The sequence below is a fragment of the Brienomyrus brachyistius genome, chromosome 3 (assembly GCF_023856365.1).
Source record: "Brienomyrus brachyistius isolate T26 chromosome 3, BBRACH_0.4, whole genome shotgun sequence".
Taxonomy (NCBI): domain Eukaryota; kingdom Metazoa; phylum Chordata; class Actinopteri; order Osteoglossiformes; family Mormyridae; genus Brienomyrus; species Brienomyrus brachyistius.
The window spans coordinates 20,506,522-20,531,075 of record NC_064535.1 but is presented as its reverse complement, the minus strand read 5'-3'; the positions used below and the strand labels follow the sequence as shown (position 1 = coordinate 20,531,075).

The 24,554-nt window shown below is 48.3% G+C and overlaps 1 protein-coding gene across 1 annotated transcript in view; it reads right to left on the bottom strand.

Annotated features, from left to right (window-relative positions):
• nrxn1a (neurexin 1a) overlaps positions 1-24,554 on the bottom strand; it is a 242,686-nt gene that overhangs the window by 151,017 nt on the left and 67,115 nt on the right. The window contains 3 exon segments of the mRNA XM_049008491.1: positions 4,210-4,371; positions 5,547-5,570; positions 7,335-7,636. Coding sequence (XP_048864448.1) covers positions 4,210-4,371; positions 5,547-5,570; positions 7,335-7,636 — 488 coding nt within the window.

The window sequence follows — 24,554 nt, the reverse complement described above, 5'->3', positions numbered from 1 at the left end:
AGGCTGAACCGCGCACCGCAGATGATGGATGCGCTTCTCCCAAAATCATCCCCTGATGTCCACATTAATCAGCTCCACCCACTCACAGGTCATCTGATCTGCCGGACACACGGGCCAAATTATTATTCAAAAGTCTCCTTCATGGATATAGAGCATACTGGATTTTTTTTGGACTCTAAAGGAGGGCAGGTGTGGCTGAATCCCCAAATTTCTTACCATTGCAAATTCTGAGCGAGGGGTATGAAAAATGGGCAGAGAAAAGGCTGTGGAGTCGTCCCCATTTAATACAGAAAATCGATCTTTAAAGAGCCGGTTTGGTGGCCAGGCGAGGCATCTCACGGCCCACAGAGATAAATAAAGCAGCCATGTTTAAATGTCTTTATCGGCGCGAGGGAGGATGACCAACAGGGCATCTAGGAGCAGCGTGGAGATGGCGTGCCATCTGACACATTTCCTTTCATTTCATTCTTTTTTTTCAGGTTTTTTTCTTCTTGGGAGGACAGATATACGCTGAGCGCAGCGGCGCCAGACTCGCGGCCGACGAGCCGGTGGGAGACGGGGGGCCTGTCAGCAGAATGCGGGAGGCGGCGTCACGTGGCAGCACGAAAACGAAGCGGAACTATTAAATATTTATGGGGCACGCTGAGTATTAATCATAAAGCACGTATAATCGACCCAACAATCTGTTTACCTGCACGGTTTTACGGCCGGGCCTCCTCCGGAGGCACCAGCTTTGCCAAATGACATAAAGGGACGCCGGCACTGGAGCGGTCCAGGGTGCTTCAGACATGGAGAGTGAAATTAAAAGCAGTTAGAACGGCACAGGAATTACTCTCCACCCTTGGCGAGTCTATTCAGACTGAAAGACAGGGTTTTAAAGGGAGCGGCTGTCGGCGTGCTGCCTCTGTGGGCATCATTAATCTGCTAATGGATTAATCCATACATTGCCAGGCCTGCACATCTGTGGTTAAATCGTGTACGCTTCCGAATCGGGTTTCCCATTAATAATGGCCGTTTCTCACCCCGGAGATGGGGGGATGCGTCTTCACGTCACGACTGGCGGTCGGATATCGGCCGTCATGCAGAGGAGGTGAATCTCGCACTACGGAGGATTGGCCACGTGGGACTCGCTCATCACGGTCCGTATCCTCACATTCGCATCAAGTCGGTATCTGGCTCGGCAGATGTAAAAGACTGGACTGACAACCAGTCACCTCATGATTGGGGGTGGGGGGGGGGGGGCAACAACTCTCTGTTGTACATGAGAGCGTACATGACTCATGATTTGATGAAAACAAAGAACGTACACAGCAGCAGCAGAGCGATCCCCCCCCTCCCCCATATTGTGAAGAGAATCAGAATTAGACAGCCGCAGCCTTGTTCCAGTGCCGCCTCAGACCGGTGCCGGACAGCCTCCCTGGGCCGGGATGGCAGGCTGACTATATGAGAGGCCACTTTCCAGGGCTGGCTCCGGGAGGCGGTCTCTGGCAACATTCCTGTGCAACTCGCTCCCTTGATGAGTTTAAGTAGATATAATGCCCGGCTTTTTGCTCCCCCGAAAGGATGACGGATGACAACAGGGACAAATAATTATCTCCTGTTCTTTACTGCTGACACTCCCGTTGTGTCAGAGGCAAGTAAATTGGCTTAACAATCGCCAACAAAGGGATGCGTCCCCCAGGGTCCCCCACAGCACGCCACACGCAACCTGCCCCCTCAGCCATGGGCATCTGCCAGGGGACAGTAATGAACACCTCAGACCACAACACATAGATCTACATTGGTATAGATAAATAGATATAGACTAGATCCCTCCACAGTTTAGTTAGTGTGTAAGCCAAAACGATGGCTGAGATGCTTTAGTTTAAAATGGGGAAAGAGGCAATCATGGTCAGGCTCTATATGAACCCCCAACTTGCCCCTACAGCATTGCCTGACACACCAGCGTGGCCCAATGTTGGCAAAGGGCCAGGCAGGTGCTAACAGCAGCCACTGCCGCCAGACTGACATTACATTACTGGGTGTCGTCTACACAACGTAAATCTGCCCAGTAAATAACCGCGGCAAGGTGTGACACGGAATCAATACCCAGATAGCATGCTAGCCTCGAGACCCCCAGAGCCATTAGCGAATTAGCACAGTGCATCATCTCCACCGTGATCTGGAATGTGACCCGGCGTGCGGGCTTGGCACCATGTCAGCCAGTCATTGGTGTGACCCGCCAAGATGCCGATTCCTAGGCAACAGTTGCCAGGGTGTGATGGCATCAACCGGCATGATGGGGATGTCCTGTCATATTAACCAATCAAGGCTGGGAGAAAAGGAACAAACTATCAAGTGGTTGCTGGGGGAATGAAGAATCAGATCTGATGATTTTTGGTATGTCAGAATGTCCTAACATCGCCCCCCCCCCCCCCCCCCCCCCCCCCACACACACACACACACACACACACATACATACGACGATACGCCTGACCACCCCACACAGATGGCAGCCATGAAGCTGCCCCCCCCCCGTTTTACACGAGGCTTCTGTCACTCATGTAAGTAAATTTTATATATAAAGACCCATCTGGCCCGGGGGGCTCCGAGAAATACACCGTCACTCTCGTGGACCTTGTGTGTGCGGCAATGTGCAGAAACTTCCAGAAGGTGCGCCAACCGTGCTCTGCAGCGTGTGCACTCGCTAAATCATTTCCGTGGTCAGCCTGGGCCGCCTCCCTGCTCCCCTAACGACAGGAAAAACACCCGTGGAGCGGTGTAAGGTGGGGAGGCGCGAGCTTAAGCAGACGGCCTGTCAGCGGAGGGCGCTCTGCTACCCGCCCTGTCTGGGGTAGAACTCAAAACACGGTCAGGAGAGACGTCCGATAAAAAAGGATAAAAGACAGCAATACTTTAGCAATAATTAAAAAGGGTTTTTGAAATTACGCTGGCAATAATGATTACAGTTATAATGATTATCATTATGGTTATTACGTGAACCTTTAAGGCAGTCCAGAACCTTTCAGATGGGACCAAGTGGAGAGGAATGTAGGGCATCTCCAAACAGAAAAATAGGTTCCTGGGAAGACAGAGGAATTAAAGGGACAAAAAGCTGGATTTGCTTCACAAAGTCCAGCCGTTTCCTGTGTGTAAATTCCAGGTCACAGTTGGAATTTAAAAAATCAAATTTTATAGGTCTTGTTTAAAAATATAATGACTGCAAATGAACAGCGACAACTGCTGTCCAAGGCTCATTGTTATATGCAGATTTCCCGAGCAGTGCCTGGTCACAGAGTGTACTTCAGCGTACACTTCAGAATCAATACAATGCGATTACAATACAATATAGAGTATAGAACGGAGGGCACAGCAGAGGGGCTGTGGTCCAATATGAAGACAAAAAATAACATTATAGTGTGTATAGTATAGTATACTTCACAATAGAGTTGGGTTGCAATTCCATACAAAGGCATAAAGTAACAGTAGATCTATAGCATTTCTTACAAATGTGAGTAAATATATTAGAGCTACAGCACAATTCTTCTGATTCTAATTGACCTCATATACTGTAAGCCAGCTCTGTTTATTAATGTCTTTTTCCTGTGTTTACTATAGCTGAACTGATTAACATGGATTTTTTTTAGTTGCTGAGTCTGGATAGAAGTTTAGATACCTGTATATTACCATCTACTGGTGGACAATTCTACCACACGCTCACTCACATGCATTCACCACCTGTGTGTTTTATTGCGTGTTGTTCAAATAGCTTGCTTGTCATTCGGAAACTGGAAAACAATGTGATTCACCATTTAATAAGTACGAAACAGGATTTTTTTTCACGCCCGGCATAATAAGAAAGTCACTTATTGTGACACAGTGTTATATTGACTGCAAAATGATTTATGAATGACATCAAAGAAATGGTACGTGTCAGATCACATAATAGCATTCATTTAAGTAAAATGTGAGGTTTAATCACCAACTTTCAACATCAGAGGAAAAGAAAAGGTCAATAAGTGGGAGGAATTTCGCACTTTTTACCCACTTGAATGGGAGGTGTTCTGCAGACAGGAATGCTCCTACAGAAGTCTGACAGGACCGCGGCTCAAGCTATTGTGTAAAGCATGCAAAACTACAAGAAAGAGTATGTATATTTGCATTTTCATTGTTTGGTTGGGAGAGGGGTGTGGGGGGAAGGGAAAGAATACACAATGTTCTGGTGTTTACCTCCTTTAAACAACCCATAAAGTTGTTGCTAACGGGCGATCCGGGCAGATCTGCAGTACTGGGACTGCCTCCAACATAGAAAAAGTCGTCGGACCCTAGCATGGTGTAATCCTCCTGCGTGTATCCCGTGGTGGTCAGAATCCCATCCACAGATATTGTTACCTAGGCGACAAAGCACAGGGATAGGACACGCTACTCAGAACCTATAACAAAAATTTGCCTCTTTGTGTTATTTTTCCTGCTCACACCTACGAGCTTCGTTCATCTTTCGATTAGTTTATTGTGTTTTTTTTTTGTTTTTTTTTTTTTTGTCAGAAACCCATTTTCATGTCTGTTTAATTAATTTTCTGGTTTTGATTTTTTTTCTTTTTGTCCAGTTTGATATTGAATTCCTAGTCTGCCAGTCCACCGTGGAGACACCAATCCGGTTAGTTACCGATTGCCCACACTATAAGTGTTAGTATTGTCCCTACTGCAACTCAAAAGTAATTTAGCAGACACAAAAATGGTGTTAGTAGAATGTATTCTAGGTTAGTTTTTAACTCATATATTAGTAAGGTTTAGCTTTTTCTACTTAAAAAAACAACGGAAAATAAAATTTTGGCGTGCGTCTGGGTTAGGGTTAAAGCGCAGGCAATTATAGGCACAAACCACAAATCGGGCTAATTAGTAAACCAAGTCATGCCTTGGGTTTTGTTTTTCTTTTTGCATGCGTACACGCAAAAGGAAAACCTCACAAAATCGGTTAACGACAAACAGAATGTGTTAAAAGAAAAAACAGGACAGGACGCCACATCATGTGCATGCATAAGCATGATGACAGTGTCAAAACAAAGAGAAGGGACCAAAGGGGGAAAAAAGCCAGTGAACAAAAAGCACATAGTCATGTAGACAAATGAGCAGCTGGGGCCATCAGCGCGGCAGCCAATCAGAACTCATGCCATGCAGGGTGAATGGGGGAGGGGGGCAGAACTGGCTGAGCCAATGAGAAAAGGGGCCAGCCAGCCAGGAGCGTCCTCCTCGTGAACCACTCCTTGATGCAAAAGGCTTGAAACGATGCTCCTAAGGGGTCAACCAAACAGAAGTGGACAGGAAACAGGAAGGGGAGGGAAATAAGGAAGGTGAAACCAACAGATGAGAAGACAAAATTGGGGAAAAGAAAGAGTTGAAAAAGTAGCAGAAGTGTACCAACCGCAGTTCCTTTATGTTATTTTTTTTTTTTTGGTTAATGATGTCTACGGTAAAAAATAAAAAAAAAGAAAAGAAAAAGAACACACGGCAAACCCAAACTAAGAAACAATTAGAATGATATCTACCGAACAATGTAGTTTGTTTACCATAGCGTGTCCAATGCCTGAGTGCTTTGTGGAAAAGGGGGAGAAAGGAAAATAAAAAACTGTGAACAGAATAACGGCTGTCACTCAAAAAAGATATGATGGTCATCTAGCAGGTTAGTACATCATCTCCTCGGACGTTAGAGGGCAAAAAACGGTTAGTAGAATGACACATTCCATGGATGACAGGGTTAGTTTCCGAAGCATGTTAGTAACATGGGCAAAAAGGAGGTTTTACGGGAAAGAAGCAGACTGATAAGGAGCGCCTGGCGGCCTCACGATTGGCAGCGAGACCTCCGACCCCCTCAGGATCCTGTATAGCTATCACCATGTTTTTTTTTTTGACTGGACTTTACTTCTCTAGCAACACATCCATCCCCAATGAGACTGACAGACATCAAAGGCAGGGCCTCTTAGGAGGAAATGCCCAGAGCACATCAGGAGACCCTCTCCGGCGAAAGGACGCTTTCTTGTCCGTCAATGGATTGTTTTTTGTTTTGTCGTTTCTAGTTAATTTGCCATCGGTTCTGCGCAGGTGGCCGCTCGACCCAGGGGCTGGCTAGAGCGCACGGGAGCCCCGGCGACCCCCCCAGCGCCTTCCGGCCGGGGGCCATAATGATGGACTTAAGGACCGCTTGACGGCAATGGGACAAAGCAAAGCAGAACCTGACACAGAATGGGTAAATGGAACTCTGCTGCATCTCTGCTGGGCATGCACCTGAATAAGCACTCTGCACGCTGGCTCACACCATCCCCTCAATCGCTGGCTGAGCTGCTTCTAATATCAGCCCATCTTCTAAGAATCCATTCCCTCAGTATCTGGGTTTGTTCCTAATTAATGGTATTTTCCCACCATCTGAGCAGGAACAAATCTAGAGGTGGATTTTTCAGAAACCTCCACACCTCTAGAGGGAGCTCTCTAATCCACTATCCTGTTTGTGCTTGTTACTGTTCTGCTGTCACCCAGACGACAGCAAGGTGACACATTAATAACATCTCTGGAATGATATAATGGGAGAGAGTCAGGATGGGTATTCCCCATTCTGTTCCTGGAGCTACAGGCTTTTGCTAACAGAGCAATTCAGAACTCTAAACTTGAAAAATGGCAAGAAATGTTAAGCATCTCAGCAACTGATAAAAACAATCAAAGTTGACAGATAAAAGCCGATCTTTGACAGTTGTCAAGTTCCTCATGTTTTGAACTTTTTGTTAAGCTCCCAATCTGACAAAGCCTTTCTGGTCCTCAATATTGGCACAATTTGTCTCGGACTCGCAAAGCCCTGCATTGTCAGACCAATGAGAGTATGTCTGAGACAAGGACCCGGAGGTCACCGACAAGCATCTGCTAATTGCACAGAGGTGGAAACTAAAGTTCTGCCGCTCGTTAGTGGAAAGACATAATTAAAAATGTCAGACAGAAGATAGACCCAGAGGAGAAATATCTGGCAGAGGGGGGCATCATGCATTTAAGAGAATGACCAGTTTATAACTAGGTGATTCTATGTCCCTTATATTTGTCTAGCGGAGATATACAGGTAATTCCAGGTCAACTGGCTCCTTTAGCCTCCAAGCAGAATTCCTTAAAAAGTCATCATCATTAACCCAGCTGAATGGTTCTTCCAAGCCACATGTTGGCACAATATTCTCCCTAACCCCCAAGATTACTGGTCTAGATATGCCCCTGCTCAAATGAGGTACTTCAGCGTTTCACTGGCTAGATTCCCATCAATCAAGCTTAGCATTTCTATCTGGAAATACATTCATTGCTTCCCATCATCCTTGCACCGTTACCTGACGTAGATTCCTGGTTACTTTGACATCATGCCAATCATTGTCATTAAACTTCCCATTGACAGGCTCCACGAGGGCTTCAAAGGCCCCCGAGCCCAGATTAATGACAAGCGAGACCGCCCCGTTTTTCAGAGCGAGGTTGACGTAGTCGGCCGATTTGCCCGTGTGCAGCATCAGTCCGTTCCTCTGCAGGGTCTTGAAGGAGAGCGTGATCTCGTCGCTGCTGCTCTGGATGGGGTTCATGGACAGGTCGTAGCAGAAGTATTCAGAGCCCCTGAAGGTAGCTACATATTCTTCTTTTCCTGGAGAGAGGGTGAAAGGGAAACAAGGATATCGCATCAGTCCAAAGTTGGGGAATGGAACAAGGAAGTAAAGTCACACAGTCTCACTGCAGAGCTACAAACTGTCCTGCAAGTCTTCGGTCGACTAGAAAGACATTCTTTACCTGCAACCTCTCCAGAAAGGCATGGAAAAGGTCAGTAACCTTAAATGAAATACCCCAAGAAGAAAACCTCATATTACACGACAAAGGTCCACAGAGTAGAGTCTTCATTCATTTCTTACAGTTACAGGGTTATATGGGTTACAGACTGTGGTATGAATTATAATTGATAATCATGTTACATAAATACAACATGATCATCATAATGGGACCTAAGCACGTTGTAGCGTGTTGGGAGGACTCTTGAGTCTATGTGAACAAACATCACATCATCATTCAGAGCCAAACACACCAATGTAATCCCACCATGGGTGGGGCCGATGCCTTTCCACTGAGCTCATCGCATTGAGAAGGTGAACAAGTTCTCCGCCCAGCCGATTTTGGGATATTATCAGGATAGAGAGCTACAGGCTGGTTGGTAGCTTCCAGGGGCTGATCCACACCTCTGTTACGCCCGGTACAGGAGACAAGGAAACACATGAAAAAAAGCTATCTCCCCCCGGGTTGTATCAGCCAAAAACGAAAGCATTCGGTTCCTGGGATAAGGCCCCCGGATAAAGCAGGAATGCTGCCAAGTGGCTGAGTACACTGACCATGTCAATATCCGCTCAACGTCCCTGGGTCGGAAAGCAACGCTCGGGATTGATCAGTGATCCGGAGAGGAGCCAGAGGCAGCGTGGGTAATGAATCCCCTGTCCCAGCAAGAAACGCCCCATCCTACACGAACTGTCACACCTATAAGATGGTGACTCAGTGACCCAAGCATGAAAAAAGAGACTGTTTTTCTTTTTACTCCGGGGCTTGGCTATCTCCTGATAGCACAGGAAGGGCTTGACCTTCGCTGGAGTGCAGATCCTGCCCTCCCATAAGCCTTTGCAGCACTGCCAGATTCCACGGAGTCATTTTTTCAGTAATCAGCAAAACATCTCCGCGAGCAGTCTGTTGCAAAGCCCGGCCAAGATGCCACGGCCCCAGTGAGCCCCGCTTCCCATCATGCTGCTGGCCTCCCACACAAACACAACCCAAAAAAAATAAAAAAAGCCAGCTTACAGTACCCACCTCTACCCCTGACTTAATATAGCAGCAATATAAAGCATGCAGGGAGCCATCTAGCTGATCTTAAAAATATAACAAAGCGAATGAGACAAACATAGAGCATGAGCCAGGCTCCCGGGGGCGGCCCCAAAAAATCACATGCAGGTAAAGCGGCTTCAAAAGCACCCGCACCTGCACTCCCGAGCTCTTGAAATCCCAACCGAGAGTTGCCAAGCGGCACCATTCTGGAAGCGACCCTGGTGCCGAAGCACAGCCTTCATCCCCAGAACCTGATGCGGAGCAGTAATCGCCACGATCCGGAACCACGACACCAGCACAAGTCATTCCCACTCGCGCTTGGCGGATAGCGATTGGAAGTGAGGGCGATGGCCTATGCTATCCTCGGCCGCTTCACAAGTTCTATTTCAGTTGATTATATGGCACTAAAGCCTCCCTTTGCCATATTGATTAATGCTGATTGCAATTTAATAACACCTATAATTAAAGGTGGCACATTCTGTCCCCATTATTAATGCCTGCAAGAAAGAGGAAGTAGCCACTCCGGCAGGAAAACCTATTGATTGAGCAGAAATGGCAAAATTACGCACTTTTCAAATCCAATTATGAGTGCAAATAAAACATTAGGGTGGGTAGGGAGGGTAATACCTCTGGGCCTGAATAACTTACTCACCCCTCCCCCCTACCCCCAAAGGAGAGTAAAATAATTCAGAGTGAAACCATTCAGAAAAACAGAGAAAATATGTTTTCTTAAAGGGGCATGCGCAACAAAATGCAAATACTATGGGAGTACATTTAAAATGACCACGTTATCGACCAGCATGATAACAAGCTCTGTCTACCTCGTAGCAGTTAAGGAAAGTGGATAAGAACCTGAGCAATGGTTGTTGGTTCAGATCCTCAAAAAAAACCCAGACTTAAATGTGCAAAAACAGACTGTATGATGCTGCAAATTTGCCAGCCGGGCTATGGTACGTCAGTCGACCGCCTGCTAAGCTAATTAGCGATTCTGTGCCGTGAGAGACTGCGACCTGTTGAAGCACCCCCAGGTGATGTGGCGCTCGCTTACGGGACCGGGCCCCCCGAAGGCATCCCTGTTCCAGAAAGGTTCCTCATCACTCATCTGGCAGTGACAGCTCTGTGAATTACACCTGGGGGACAGGCGGCACATTGTGGGCACAGAAAGGCAGGCGTGGATGGCCGGCGGAGACGCCGCAGTCACTGATCGTGATCATTACAGAGAACAAAAACAGCCAGCCACACTCTTCCTATTCTCCTGTTTCAGCTGCTCATGAAAAAAAAAAACATAGAGAGATTTTTCTTTCCCCCTCCTTCTCCTCCTAATGGCTTACAAATTAAGTGTCACATTATATCGTAAGGCGCTACAGGGGAGAAGGTAACAATAACACACAAAAGCCATAATTAATTATTTACCCGGATACAGTGTAATTTACAGCATGCTATCAAACGTGGTCGCCACCTGACTTACTGCCAGGGAACTCACGAGGCTAAATACCCAACCAGAGTTTCAGCTCCCGTCATCGAGTTCCAGCCATAGCTACGGCAATTATGATTGGGAAAAAGAACCTTACCGCGGTAGCTTAGCTACGGGAACACTAATCCGACCTTACATGTAGCACACAGGCGTAATTAAAACCCCTGAGATTCCTTCGACGCCAAGGTAACGGTGAAAGAATGTTGTTTAGCTGCTCGCTAAGCCCTCTCCTGTTGAGGGGAACCACTTGCCATTCTGGGATTAATGGGCAAGTGAATGAGGATCTCAATGCATGACATGCGAAACAATATATATTCTCTTCAGGAGTCTGCAGTCTATGTAACAATCCCTGCCAAAGGCAACATGGAATGAACCGACAAACTGTCAATAGATATGCTTCCTCAAATCAATTGCTTCAAGAGGAAATGCAGAAGATGCTCCGTAGAGCGGGTCCTTCTGTTCACACCTTGTACTAAACCGCCTTCCAAGAAGAGAAGTGGACAGAAATTAATTCCCTTCCTTTCCGCCAGGCCTTGGGTTGAACGGGGGTCGTTTCAGATGAAACTCCTTCCCTGGCGAATAAGCGTTTTAGTACCTGGCACATATCCAGCGATGGACCTGTGCTGTAATAATTTTTAGCCACGCACCCCCATCATGCCAAGCTCTTCAGGCCCGAGAAACTGGGATTTCTGAGGTCATCTGTAGGTATCCAGGTGGCAGCTCTATTATGGGATAGTGGGAGATGCAGCTTAGGCCTCGAGGTGGTAGAGGCCAATCTGTGGCGAGGTAATTAGAGTTAGCCTGCACGTTCTGCACAGCCCCCGGCTGATGTTCAGGTTTCATTTTCCCATGCCTTTCAAGAACGTCCTTCTGAGTTGCAAGTGCCCTCCCCCCCCCATTCTCATGATTCCCCCCTCTGATCCTCTCAGAAGTCGTTTACAACCATCACAAGGTGAACTGATGGTGAACCACTTCAGTGAGCAATCCAACCTTAGACGAAGTACTGGAGAAGTTCAACACCCCAAAATAACATAGATTGACACTGATATTAATATTTATGCCATGCTACTGAACTGCCTCTAATCTTTTGACTGGGACGCTATTAAAAAAAAATATGCAAAGAAGTGTCCTTCTGGAATAGTACTGTGCCTAGTGAATCATCTTTTATCACCTAGGAATCAAAACCAGCACATCTCCGGGGCAAAAATATGCTGTGATATGCTTTTCTCCTTGACACTTCCTCTGGACTGGAACGGTGCAAGGTGGGTGGTGTGATGTCACTTCCTGCCTCCAACATAGAGCAGAGACGGGCTTAGTGTGTGGTCGAGAGAAGCTGGAGCACAGGTTCAACTTACCATTAAACTGCCTCACCAGTCCCTGGCTGATGGCAAAGAACCTCAGGCTAAGACAAAATGAGGACTCGTTAAGGAGTCATTCTGTACACCGTTTGGGGGCCAGGCAGCTGGTGTCCTGAGGAGGGGTTTATGATGCGAGAGTCGGCCCTGCACTGAATTCCCAGGCTGTCACAACCATGCGGCTCAGGTGCTAATAAACCCTCTGGCCGGCGCAAACAGACCGCCAGGCTTTCTGCCAAAATGCTGTGTGTTTGGGGGAGGCAGAGCATGGGCCAGGTACAGTATGTTTCCTCACGCCACACCTCTACCTCGTTTTTCTTTAATTCGTCATTTGTTCCTTCTTCATGCTTGGGGATCAGAAGGGAGGGTCGTGGAAGGTAACCAGCCGGAAAGACGGAGCCGTGATTATCTGCAGCTTTCACAACCTTAACCCCTACCCAACTGTAACACTGTCTGGTAGCACACATCAGCCTATCACATCACAGACATTAACACAATTCCAGCAAATCATATGGTAGTATTTAAAGAACGGACAACTTTTGCCCAACAAACAGAATAACAAGGTTGGTTGAGTTACTGCAGCACATCCTGCAAGAGATAAACGTTCCCTCAGAGGAAACTTCAAGTGTCGGTGAAGAAAGCAACTGCTCACAAGCCACATCTTTTAATGGAGGAGATATCGGGGATAAACAAGGTAAGAAGACGGTGGTGGTGTGGAGGTACTTTGGCAATTTAAAGGATTAAAAGATGTGTATATATCGTAAACTCTGCCGAAATCGTGTGCCAGCTAAACCAGGAAATAGTACTAATTTATTTTACTGCCATCCATTAGTACACACAGACCAGCAGTTAGTGCTTCCTCTTTCAATTAGAAAAAAATATGGAAAAAATACACGCCCTGTTCCGTTTAAAAATGGGACACAGCATTTCATTTTTCATGATGGGATGGGTGACAAGTGTATCAGCAATGTCAAACCCACCCCCTGTAACAAGCAGCGAGGCAGAACTCAGCAAAAACTATACTGTCGGCATTTTTTACTGTTAGTGCTATGGCATTTTTTTTTATTATTAAAATTTGGTTTAAGTTTGCAGTCCATTCAGTTTGTCAGTTTGTTCTGGATCTCTAGGCAACCATAAGGGAATTGTAATCAGGAATGGAGCCTGAATGCTGATTTGAATTATACCACGATAATCATCGTTATTGACATATAAAAAATATTTCTGTGTAAGGATACATGTATTAGGGCCCTCAGCTCTACCTGTGTGTGTGTGTGTGTGTGTGTGTGTGTGTGTGTGTCATTGAATGTGTTTGAATGCACCCATGTGACCATTTTTTAAGTTCCCACAAGGGGAAACTCAATTTTGTTAAAAAAAATGGTGAGTATAATCAAAAAGCTAAAAATGTCAAACATCTTGTATTCGGTTTGGTTACTTATGTTTAAGGTTAGGGCTGGGTAGGGTTTAAGATTATCATTGTTGGTATTATGATATGATATGATATGATATGATATGATATGATATGATATGACATGATATGATATATGATATGAAGACAAATGTGTGTGTGTGTGTGTGTGGAGGGGGGGGGGTATCATGTGTGAGAGAATCCCCCAACTAAATGGGAGAACACTGGTCACTGGCACCTCGAAAGAGTCAACCCCCTAAAACTGGAGGGAGCCACTGCATGACCTTCTCCTGATGATGATGTATTTTGGGTTATCAGTGCAGGCCACTGATGAGCTCTTCTCTATACTGAGCTATTTGCGGGACTCATAAAAACTTAATATGGTTGCACATAATTAAGTAACTGCAGTAATTTCACAGCCAAGAGGAGCACTCAGAAATCCATCCAGCTGCACCCAGCTCGCTGTCCCCAGCTCAGACATGTATAACAACGACATGGCAAAGATGATGATGTCATACTGAAGGACCGTGTGAGTGAAAACGGGTCCTGATCTGCCAAAAGGCTGAGGGTACCGCCAGTTGGAGGCCAATGGGAATGGTGGCAAGAGTGAAACGAAAGACTGGTTCCCACTGGCTGCACATTCAGGATGATGAAACCATTGTGCCATTTACACTGGTCAACTTAGTCAAACGGACTGATTGTTTTACTAGGGGGTATAAATTCCTATATACACACAATACATACACTAGTAAACTGTGAATCATCAGTGTCAAACAAATTATCCGCAGCGAGCCAATCAAAAACAGAGGCTCTTTACCAAATCAAAAAGGTAGGCACTCGTCTCCCATATGAGGTCGCTCGGGTGACACTTCATCACCATTACGATAACAGGGCTCGGGGGGGGCGTCTAACATCTGTGAGTCCTAAAGAGACGTGAGCACCCGAACGTGATGGAATACACAAACAGGAAGAAGAGGCGAGCGTAAACACTATACAGTGCACGAGGAAATGGAAAGAGTTTCTGTATGAGGCACTTAAGATCAAATATATACCAGAGATAAAACTCTGACATTTATAGCTGGCATTAAAGCTATTAAACTGGGACTTGGGGTAATCCTCTGCCGCAAATGGGGAGTATCTGTAAAGAGATTTAATAACGGGCCAAAACAAAGCAGCTTCCCAGGGATCTGACGTTCCTGGGTCCAGATGCGGAAAGATGCAACCAGAAGCCAAACAGCGAGGCGAAGGCGAAGCTGCCATCAGGAAGTGAAGGAGACGCCACCGGGAGCAGGACCCACCGTGTCCCTGACCGGAGAACCTGCGGCTCGGCGTTCCCACCACATCCCCCCTCAGCCCTCTCCTCCGCAGCCTCACGTTGAGAATCCGGCTGACCCACGGGAGCAAGGGGGGTGGGGGTAACAAGGATCTTTTATTATTAAACAGTGGGAGGCGACATCACAGCCTTCCGGATCCTGCAACGGACATCAGAACCCCTGCATTGTGAATTTAAAGCATTGTTAATTATAACTGTTATTATTATTATTGTTGGTTGCCTACCCCCAGAACCCTGGGATACGGAAATGCACAGACGTATGGACAATTTTATTGCTCCCGGTTATTAGTTATCTTTGTGAATAAGATCCTTCAGACGGCTCACATTACATCGCCGAGGGCTGCTTATCACACCTGGATCTGTTCATATCTGATTTGGGGTTGAGTAAATGATATGACAGCGGTACATTAATGTGCCTTTTGAGTGGCACACATCAGACACACACGCTGCTGTAATGGCCCAAACTTCACGCTGTGATCCTGTACGCCTCCACCTATAAGCCGTCAGCCTGTTATAGTCATCATGGACCCCTGGTCCCAGGAAAGCTCCCTGCGGTGCGGCAGCTTCGGCCGAGCGGCCTTAGCGGGGGTTCAATAAAATGGGTCCCTTATTGAGGTCAGCAAAGCCCTAATGGAATTAAAGTGGGACGTGGATGCGGACCCCGAAAGGGGAGCATGCATTATTCACACACTGCCCATCTTGCCACTGTAGCCCCGCCCATTCCCACGACCCAGCCTCCCGTGACCTAATGTGGCGGCCCCACCCCCAAGTCTCTTTGGTTCTCTATGGTCGATGGTCTCAGGTGCGACTCCCCACCATGGTATTCGAATCCACATACTTCTGAACACTGGCACAGCTCCTTTGCCAATTAAGCTCTACACCGCCCCCTAGGGGACATCACTCAGCTAAGCAGCCTCCCACTAAACACAGGCTTGAAAGCCGGTAGTGTGTAGCGTAGAGGATGCGCGATCAGTGTCACACACTGTCACAGAGTCTGTGTGAGCCAGAGCCAGTTGGTGACAGCGTGAAGGAGGCGCCAGGAGATGTGAGGCCACCCCCACAGGACGCGGCCCGATCACACAAACACGTGACGTGCGACAGCGCTGTCAACGTCACCTCATGTGCCAACAGAACTTCTTCACACTGTTGCTCCCTGGCGTCGCTCAAGTCAGCAAACATGTGACGCGAAAAAGTCGCCCATCCGTCCATGGTGGGCATGCATGCGACCGAACAGGATGCGTGGAGCTAATTGCCGCCACGAGTCGGACAGCCAACATGGCAGGCCAATTACACCACTGTGGCTAGCGATGTTTATGAAAAAACAGAGTGCCACTCGTCTCCTGGAAGAGGGGGCGTTACACAGTCAGAGAAGTCAGCAAAGCCATAGTGTTTAGGCATTCCAGGCCACCGCAGTGCAGACTGACAGGCAGACCCAGCAAGGGACAGACAGACATAGAGATTCGGATTCTAGCAGCCTATCTTCGCAGCTCAGCCCCTGGCCACCGTGAGAAGAGGGAGCTCTTTTCTGTACTGAACAGACACTCCAGCTCTATCTGCGACCCGACCGTCAAACATACACAAAGCTTTTGCTGGTATAACGGCCGGCTGCTTCAATTGTGCCAGGTGACAAGTTCAACTGCTATGCGATTCTGAAATTAGGCAGATATGCACGTGGGCATTCCGGCGGACGCAGACGACAATGAAACTCGATGACGGAATAATTCATCGGCAGTTAACGCGCGGTAATTATGCAGATGCAGTCTTGAGCTCCCTCGTGGCACAATCTATGCGCTTCCGTTCCGTCGACAATCCTTTGCCCGCAGATACATGAGTTACTTCATAAAGGGAGATAAGATTGTGGAGGGCCTGCAGGTTGGAAGCGTCGTCAGAATTCCCGCCAAGACTTCGGAATGCCATCCTGCTGAGGGGTGAGCAGTCAGCAAGCCCGATACGACTAGTGCTGTCCTTAAGTATAATAATAATAAGTATTAAACAATTATAATGGGTAAAAAGTAATTGACCAATTGGCAAGAAGCGACATCCATGCTCCACATACGGGAGAATCCGATTGGAAGCTTCTATAGGATGTTAAGGTCACGCCTCCAGCTGCAGGTATCCAACATGCCTGCAGGTGACTCTAACTGGGCATGCAGAGCCCACGGCACACAAGGGTAACGTTACTCAAATCTGGGGATGGTACCGAGGGCACATGGGTCCGTGGAGGGGTTTGGGGATTGAGGGCAGGCCACCGGCAGAAAGTGCATCACCAGAAATTCACCAGAGGAACCCGCTCCACCCCCCCACCCCCATAAATACGAAGAGGGGCGCTCCAAACGATTTCATGTCACCACTTTGGTGCTCCCCACACTCTCCATGCAGGATAAATAAAATAGAACGGGAAGCCATTGCAGCAAAGATTTATTTTTAAGAGACGGTCTTTGCGGACGACAAAAGCCACACCTTATTTATTTATATTATCCAGCGCGAGTCGGGGGAAGATAATGGCTGAGAGGAAACCTGGAAAATGCTGAACGACTTCATCCGTTTGCAGAATGTGACTCTAATTGCTGCATTAAAGAACTCGTTCTGCAAAAGGGGGGGTGGGGGGCCGCTTAGCGAAATAGGAGCTATTGTGGGACAATTATAACTGCCTCAGTTGTCCTTATTAGAGACTCTCCCCACAGCAAGGAGCCATTACGCCAGCTCCCATCTCCCCCTCCTGCCGCTCACATGCACCCCCTGCTGCACGGTTGAGGCATTTTGTGGCGGCAGCTCATGTGCGCCCCCTGATGAATTGCTTAGGTACTGTGCTGTTCACTGAGATCCAAACCAGGTTCGGGAAACGAGGCAGGCATACTATTTCAGAGGGAAACATGATCTTTTGAAGGCAGCTACACATGGATTAATTTGGTTTCGGTTTCTTGAACCATCCCCAGCACATCTTCATCGCTTTATTCAGGGGTGTTTCTAGGATCATTTATGGTGGGAATATAAAATGGGTCTTAATTCATACAGAGGAGACAACCTAATTAGCTGAAGATATATGTTGAAATGACATGGGAGCAAGTACTCCAGGGGCCAATCAGCTCTGGAGTCAGTCCCCTGTGGCTCCGCCCCTGTATGGTGAACTGGCCTTGCTGCTCATCACTCTGTTGAACTGGGTGGCCCCTGGCGTCTCACTGCCGGGGCGAGGGGCGTCTAAAAAGATGCTGACCCAGGAGAAAGTATTACTCACTCTGTCATGTTACAGTTTCAGCAGGAAGGAAGGAGGGTGGGGGGAGCTGTGTGAAGGTCACACTCACCGCATCAGTGCTGTCAGTGTGATGTGGATGGGAAAGGTGCTTTTCTATGGGGGGGTTAGAATATCAAAGATCAATGCCAAAGTAACCTGAAAAAAAAATAAGGCCGCAGAAAGTTCCAGAAACCTGAATACGGTAAATGCCGAATACACGTTTCACCGTGACAACGGCTGTACCTGAACTTGCCTGTCAGAGAGCAGCACACACGACACCCCTAGTGCCCGGATTGAGGCCAACACCGTGAATTGTCAGTACCGCCTCACCATGTCCTTGCAATCCTAATCATGTCCATCCATCTGAAAGGCGAGTCACACTAACGCATACCCCCCCCGACGCACCCCGCGCCCCATCTCTGACTGAGAGGGAGGTGATACAATGCGATCTCTCATCAGCAGCACTGTGGGGGCTGAGGGTGGGGGCACCAATCTCAAGAGGGGTCCTGCTGGAGTACCCCCAAGCAGGATGCTTAGGTTAAATTGGCTCAGCCCACCTGAATGTAGGGGGGGGGGGGTCATTTTGTATAAAAGGGGTCAAGAAAGCAGCTGATAGACGCGTGCTGGAAATTCAGGAGGCTTTCACCGTATTCAGCAGAGCCGCGGAACACACTCTGGCCAAGGAAACAGGGTGTGAGGGCAGGGCGTGCTTCCAGCCAGATACACCCCCCTGCCCAACAATGGCTCACCGGATACCGATACAGCACAACGAAAGTGCCAGCCACAGACACACAGTCACACGGGTGTACCGGGGGGGGGGTGGGGAGGGGAGATGACGTTTGGGGACCGGGGGTGGCTGTCATGCTGCGCCTTGGAGACGTGAGGGGCGTCAGCGTCGGCCATGGAACGCGGACTGCCTCACACTAAATAAAGGACATTACCTCATTATCGAATCCGTGACTCCGCCCACTCACTCAGAGGAAGAGACGCAGAGGCTCCGGAGCATCGTTTAAAAGGGAAAGCTGAACTTTATTCTTAATTAATCATTAAATGCAGACGGAGGCCACCATGAAAGCGAAAGCCTTTGGGCAGCCATGAAGTCTGATCCTGATTGTTAGGCTGTTTATGAATGTATTTGTGTGCGTGTGCATGTGTGTATACGTGTGTGTGTGTGTGTGTGTGTGTGTGTGTGTTTCTTGTGGGTCCAAATATCTCCACAATTTCGCATTGGTTTCAGTCCCCACAAAAAATAAACCTAAATTACTCAGTTTTATAAAAATCTGTGAATGCAATCAAAAAACTAAAAATGCCAAACATGCTGTATTTTTGGTTACTTGGTTAAGGTTATGGCTGGGTAGGGGATGAGGTTGTCAAAGTTGGGATTAGGGTGTTGCCTACTGAAATGATTGGAGAGTCCTCACAATACTAGGAATATATGAGCCCTGCATGTGTGTGGGTCACTCATATATTACATTGTGAGAAGCAAATGTGATAAAAACCTGTTATTTTGACATTGTGGGGACAACATTTTCAGTCCTCACAAAGGGAAACTCAGTTATATAGAAATCTGTGACTACAATTAAAAAAACTAAAAAGTAGTAGTAGTAGTTTTTCATTATTTTAAGTTAAGGTTAGGGCTGGGTTGGGGTTAGGGGCGTCATTGTTGGGATTAGCGTTTTCCCATAGAAATGAATGGAGAGTCCCCACAAAGAAATATTTATAAACCTGTGTGTCTGGGTGAGTGTGTGTGTCAGTTTCAGCCATTTCCTTGATGAAGAAGCATCCAGCAGCTTAGAGAACAGGACTGGACAGGGGAGCAGGTCAGAAAAAATGGTCCCCACATGGTCAAATCACATTGTGGGGACATTTGGCACAAACACACACACAGACACACACACACACAAATGGGAGCACAAATATGACAACACAACATCTGTTGGAGTGTGAGAAGTGCACGGGAACAGTGTGCGATAGGGGAGGACTGGTTGGAGAAACTAGACTGGTACAGCTGTTCCACCAGTGAGCCAGGCTCCCCTGCTCCCCCTTTCCCCCCAACTCCGCAGCCTAGATTTGGAGCAACGGCGTTATCTGCACACGGCAAGTAGGGCAAGGCCGGGAAACGTGCTGCCAGGACGGTCCGTGCAGAACCGTGTCTCGGCGCCGTGCGCCAGTTCAGCAACGCGACGGGGTGGCACGCCGGACCGGAACATTGCGTCTCCTGGCCTGAGCTCAGCACACATGCTCCTGCCTACTTTTGCCTACATGAAATACCCAGGCAAAAGGTATATAATAAGTAGAGAAACAGCTGGGTGGGGTGGGGGGTGCAGTGTGGATCAAAGGGGGGCAAGATGTCACTGTCTGGCAGCGCTACGTTTGGAAGGTACCCCCCCAAGACTTTGCACTCAGTTCGGTTGTCCGTGCTTCTGTCATTCTCTCTCGCTCTCTCTCTCTCTCTCTCCCCCCCCTCCCTTTCTCGCATGAGCGTCGACCCAGCCTCGCATGGAATTCGCAACTGTTTCGCCATATGCACCGGTGTTCTGCCAGGCCTCTCCAGGTCTGTTCCGCCGCAAAGCAAATTCCGTCGCAGGGAACGCCTCCAAGCATGCGCCCTGCCCGTCAGGTCCGCTAGTGCCAAGGCACTGGTGGCATGGGGGGGACAGTGAAGTGGTCACATGATTTCACTGCTGATTACCCCTATGCGGCGAGATCCTTTGCTAAAAAACGCCCCACAGTCACTAACAAGGAGACCTAGCGCAGCTGAAGTCGCACTGGCTGGTGACCCCCCACCTCTACCTGCATGGGACACCTCCAACTAAACCAAGCTGGTGGCCGCCTCCCCCAAACGGTCTTCCTGTCCACAGAATGCCGTTTCCTGCGGGCCCGCTGACCTCACCATCCAGTCGGGGGCCGGGGGTGGGGGCGAGTAAAACGGCAGCCAAACGCCCGGGCCGCTGTGGGAGTGCCGAGCAGGCGGGGCCTGCCTCACAGATGGAATCCCCGCGTCATGTGCGACGGGGACAAGCTAATGTCGAGATGTGCCGCACAGAAAGTGGCGTGACGATCCCAGACACATGGGTGAAAACCATTAGGGGGACATCCAAAGCAGAAGCACAGAACAATTACAAAGTAAGTTACCAACTCGCCATCCGATTCATGGTGCTCACTACCAGCTGAGGTGTGGCTGACACACATGCCTATATAAGGTCCTGATGTGTGCCTCTCTCATACTCTCATACTCTCATATAACCTAGTCAGGTGTGGTATCTCACGCCCTTATAAGGTAGTGAGGTGTGGCTGTCTCACGCCCTTATAAGGTAGCGAGGTGAGGCTGTCTCACGCTCATATAAGGTAGTGAGGTGTGACTGTCTCACGCCCTTATAAGGTAGCGAGGTGAGGCTGTCTCACGCTCATATAAGGTAGTGAGGTGTATCATCTCTTATTCGGTAAGACCCTAAAATCTCTCATGCAATATACAGTTACAGCAGCATATTACACCCCACATTCATGACTGACGGCTCCACTTTAAGGCTTGCTATGTCACTGCAGGGAGTGTGTTTCACATGACTTTGACCGTTTGACGTTGAGAAGATTATCAGAGCGCACAACCAGCACGGGAGTGATTAGCAAACACGAGTGTATTGCTCTCACGATTCTCAACAAGTAACAATACACTCGGAAGGCATAAACCCTCACATGTGCATATAGCCTGTACTGCAGAGACAGCCCGGTAACTGCAGGATGCCACCTCCTCTCCTCCAGTGTGGCCCCTAAGTGAGGCCCCCGAAACTGCTGGGACACTATGTGCGGCAAAGCGTGGTGCCACTTGAGGGGTAATCTGACAGCACCACTGGGGGGAGCCGGGATCTCTCCACCGACCGTGACGCTCCTGTCAGCGGCTCGCGATCCTGTCACCACAAACGTCAGCTTGTTGGCAAACTAGAGGGCTCACGTAATTGCAGCCCACCCCCCCCACCAAGTCATCCAGAAGCTCAGTTAGAGGATTAAACCGCAGCACTGGCTGTTTACTGCGGCGAGCTGCTACAATACTGGGCCAGAGCATGGGAGGGGCGGCGTGGGGATGTAATTACACGAGGAGCCCAGACAGTGCCTAAGTGCGGGTTTGACAGCCACCCGGGGAAGTGGAACGGCATCTCTGCGAGGAGAAGAGTTGGAGTGCCGCACGACAACAGCCAGAGGGACAATCACAGGGGGGCTTTCAGCCAATCATGGTCCAGCCTCTCGCCCGCCGGGGTTTTCGGTTTCCCCCCTATTTGCATCACTTCTTCAGATAAATGAAGAAACAACAAGGTTATTTTTTGAAGATGGTTTGGGGCCTTCGTGAGGGACTTCTTGTAATTGTCTCCTACCTCTGTCATCACTTCCTGCTTCCCTCTTTCATCATTCGATGGCAACAAGCTGCTCTTCTGGTCTCAGTGACGCTATGATGCATTACAGCATCTGGCCAATGAGCAGAATTCCTGAAATATGTGCATGTGGACCTTAGAAGGGTGGGTTTAGGACCAAGGGGGAGCCCCGCTGCTCTACCTATCAATGGGGCACTAAACCTGAAATGCTGTACTAAAGAACTCAGAACTACAGAAACACATACAGACTGTACATTGTTTAGGAAAAAAGCAACAGTATACCCTAAAGAGAGGAGAATGGGATACTCTCTGGGAAAAGGAACAAAGTCATTCTGTTTAAGCTCTACTGGCTGCACTATTTATCTCTGTGAGAAAAGGTTCATTTGAAAATAAACCATGGCATGAGTGCTGTGAGGGGTGGGCAAATTGCCGGGGGCCGCTCACGAAAGGCCATTTTCACGAGCACGCAGCTGGATGATGGAGGGTGGGGCGATCTGCTGGATTTGGTGACCCCTCCTAGTGGCCGATTCCCAAAGTTGGTCTCTGTAAGAGGGGGCACTGCACCGGCAGAGCGTGCAGTGAACGCCGACGAGGCTGCTGCAGGGCGGGGCCGCATGTGCACAGATGGTTAGGACCAGCATGGGGTGGGGGGGCACACTACAGCTCGGTTTCCTCTGGTGACAACAGATGCCCTGACACACACACACGCCCCCGCAGGCACACACACTTACATACACACAGGCACTTACACACACACAACCCCGCACGCACACACACTTACATATACATCCACACACTTGCACACACGTATGCACAAATACAAGAGAGAGAAATCAAGATCAACAAGCTTGTTCAAAGACACTGTGCTTCAGGGTTTCACCGGCATGGTGGAATCTTTTTGGTTATTATAGAGGGTTCAGCCATGGGCGTGTGTGTGTGTGTGTGCGTATGTGTGTGTGTGTGTGTGTGTGTGTGTGTGTGCGTGTGAGACTCATGGCTGTGAGCGGGTATACCTATCCTTATGGGGACACTATGTTCCCATAATGTGATAAATATCTGGTTTTTTTCCCTTATGGGGACCGGTTTCCTGGTCAGTGACTGCTATGAAAAAATTAAAAATGCAAAAACTCTTGTATTTTGCTTGGTTACTTATGGTGATGGTTAGGGCAGGGTGGGGGTTAAGGTTGTCATAGTTAGCGTTAGCATTTTTCCCATAGAAGTGAATGAGCGGACCCCATAAGGATAGGTATACACTGCGTGTGTGTGTGTGTGTGTGTGTGTGTGTGTGTGTGCGCGTGCACGCATTCGTATCCATTTCATTGTGGAGACCACCCATTCATTCATATGGGCATAACCTTAAAACCAACTATGACATACTGTACTTACTGTAAAACCTACTCAGCCCTAACGTCAACCATAAACAACCAAACAAAATAAAAATGACTCTTGGCATTTTTACCTTTTTCATCGCATTGATGGACTTATTATGGAATTATAAAACTGAGGTTATCCTTATGGAGAGCAAAAAAGTGTCCCCAGGAGGTAAAACGTTACAGGTTTTGTCTCATTGTGGGGAAATCTGATGTGTGTATATACCTCGGCAGTTCATAATCGAGCAGCTCTGTTATGCCACCACCTGGTCCTCATGGTGTTCTGACACTGGCAACGCCCTCGCTAACCAGCACTTCTTACTGGAATCTCAGTCTAGTAGCACTGGCTCCCTGACAGCTGCATGTATTATCTGCATATTTTTTATGTCATGGTGGCCAAAACTGTCTGCTAAATAGATATAAATGTAATAACATTACAGGTTACCCCCCCCCCCGCACCAGAAGCAAGCAGTCCTAATAGAAGATCTCAGATGAAAGAAGGTGTGGGTGGTGTTCAGTTACCGCAGGTCAAGATGGCCTGTCGGACCTGGCAAGCAGAACGTCCACCTGAGGAGGACGGAAAGACAGGGGGCTGAATCTCGGCAGCACTTGGCCCTGCGGGAAGATGATGCTCCGATGGCAGGAACTAGCACCGAAGAGAGAGGACAGAAACCACGGTGGAGGAGGGAGAGTGCAGCCAAGAGCCCGCAGAGGCCTCCTGTACATTCAGATCAGAGGGTATCTGCCACGCTCCAGGACCAGGACACACACACACACACACACAGGTTTGTAATGATATCTTTGTGGGGACTCTCCATTCATTTCTAGGGGGAAAAGTCTAATCCCAACCTGATGACCTAAACCACTACCCAGCCCTAATCTTAACCATACGGAACCAAACGATATACGAGACGTCTGGCATTTTTAGTTTTTTGATTGCATTCACAGATCTTTATGGGAGCCTGAAAAATGGTCCCCACAACGTCCAAATAACAGGTTTTTAGTACATTCTGAGAACATTTGGTCCTCACAATGTGATATAAACATAATCACACACACACGTACGCACACGCATGACTGCCAACTCAACTCCACCAGCTTATGTTCCTAAGCCCCTCTTCCGGAATGATCCAACGCGCTGCCGTAGCCCCCCACTACTCTCCCAGCAGCA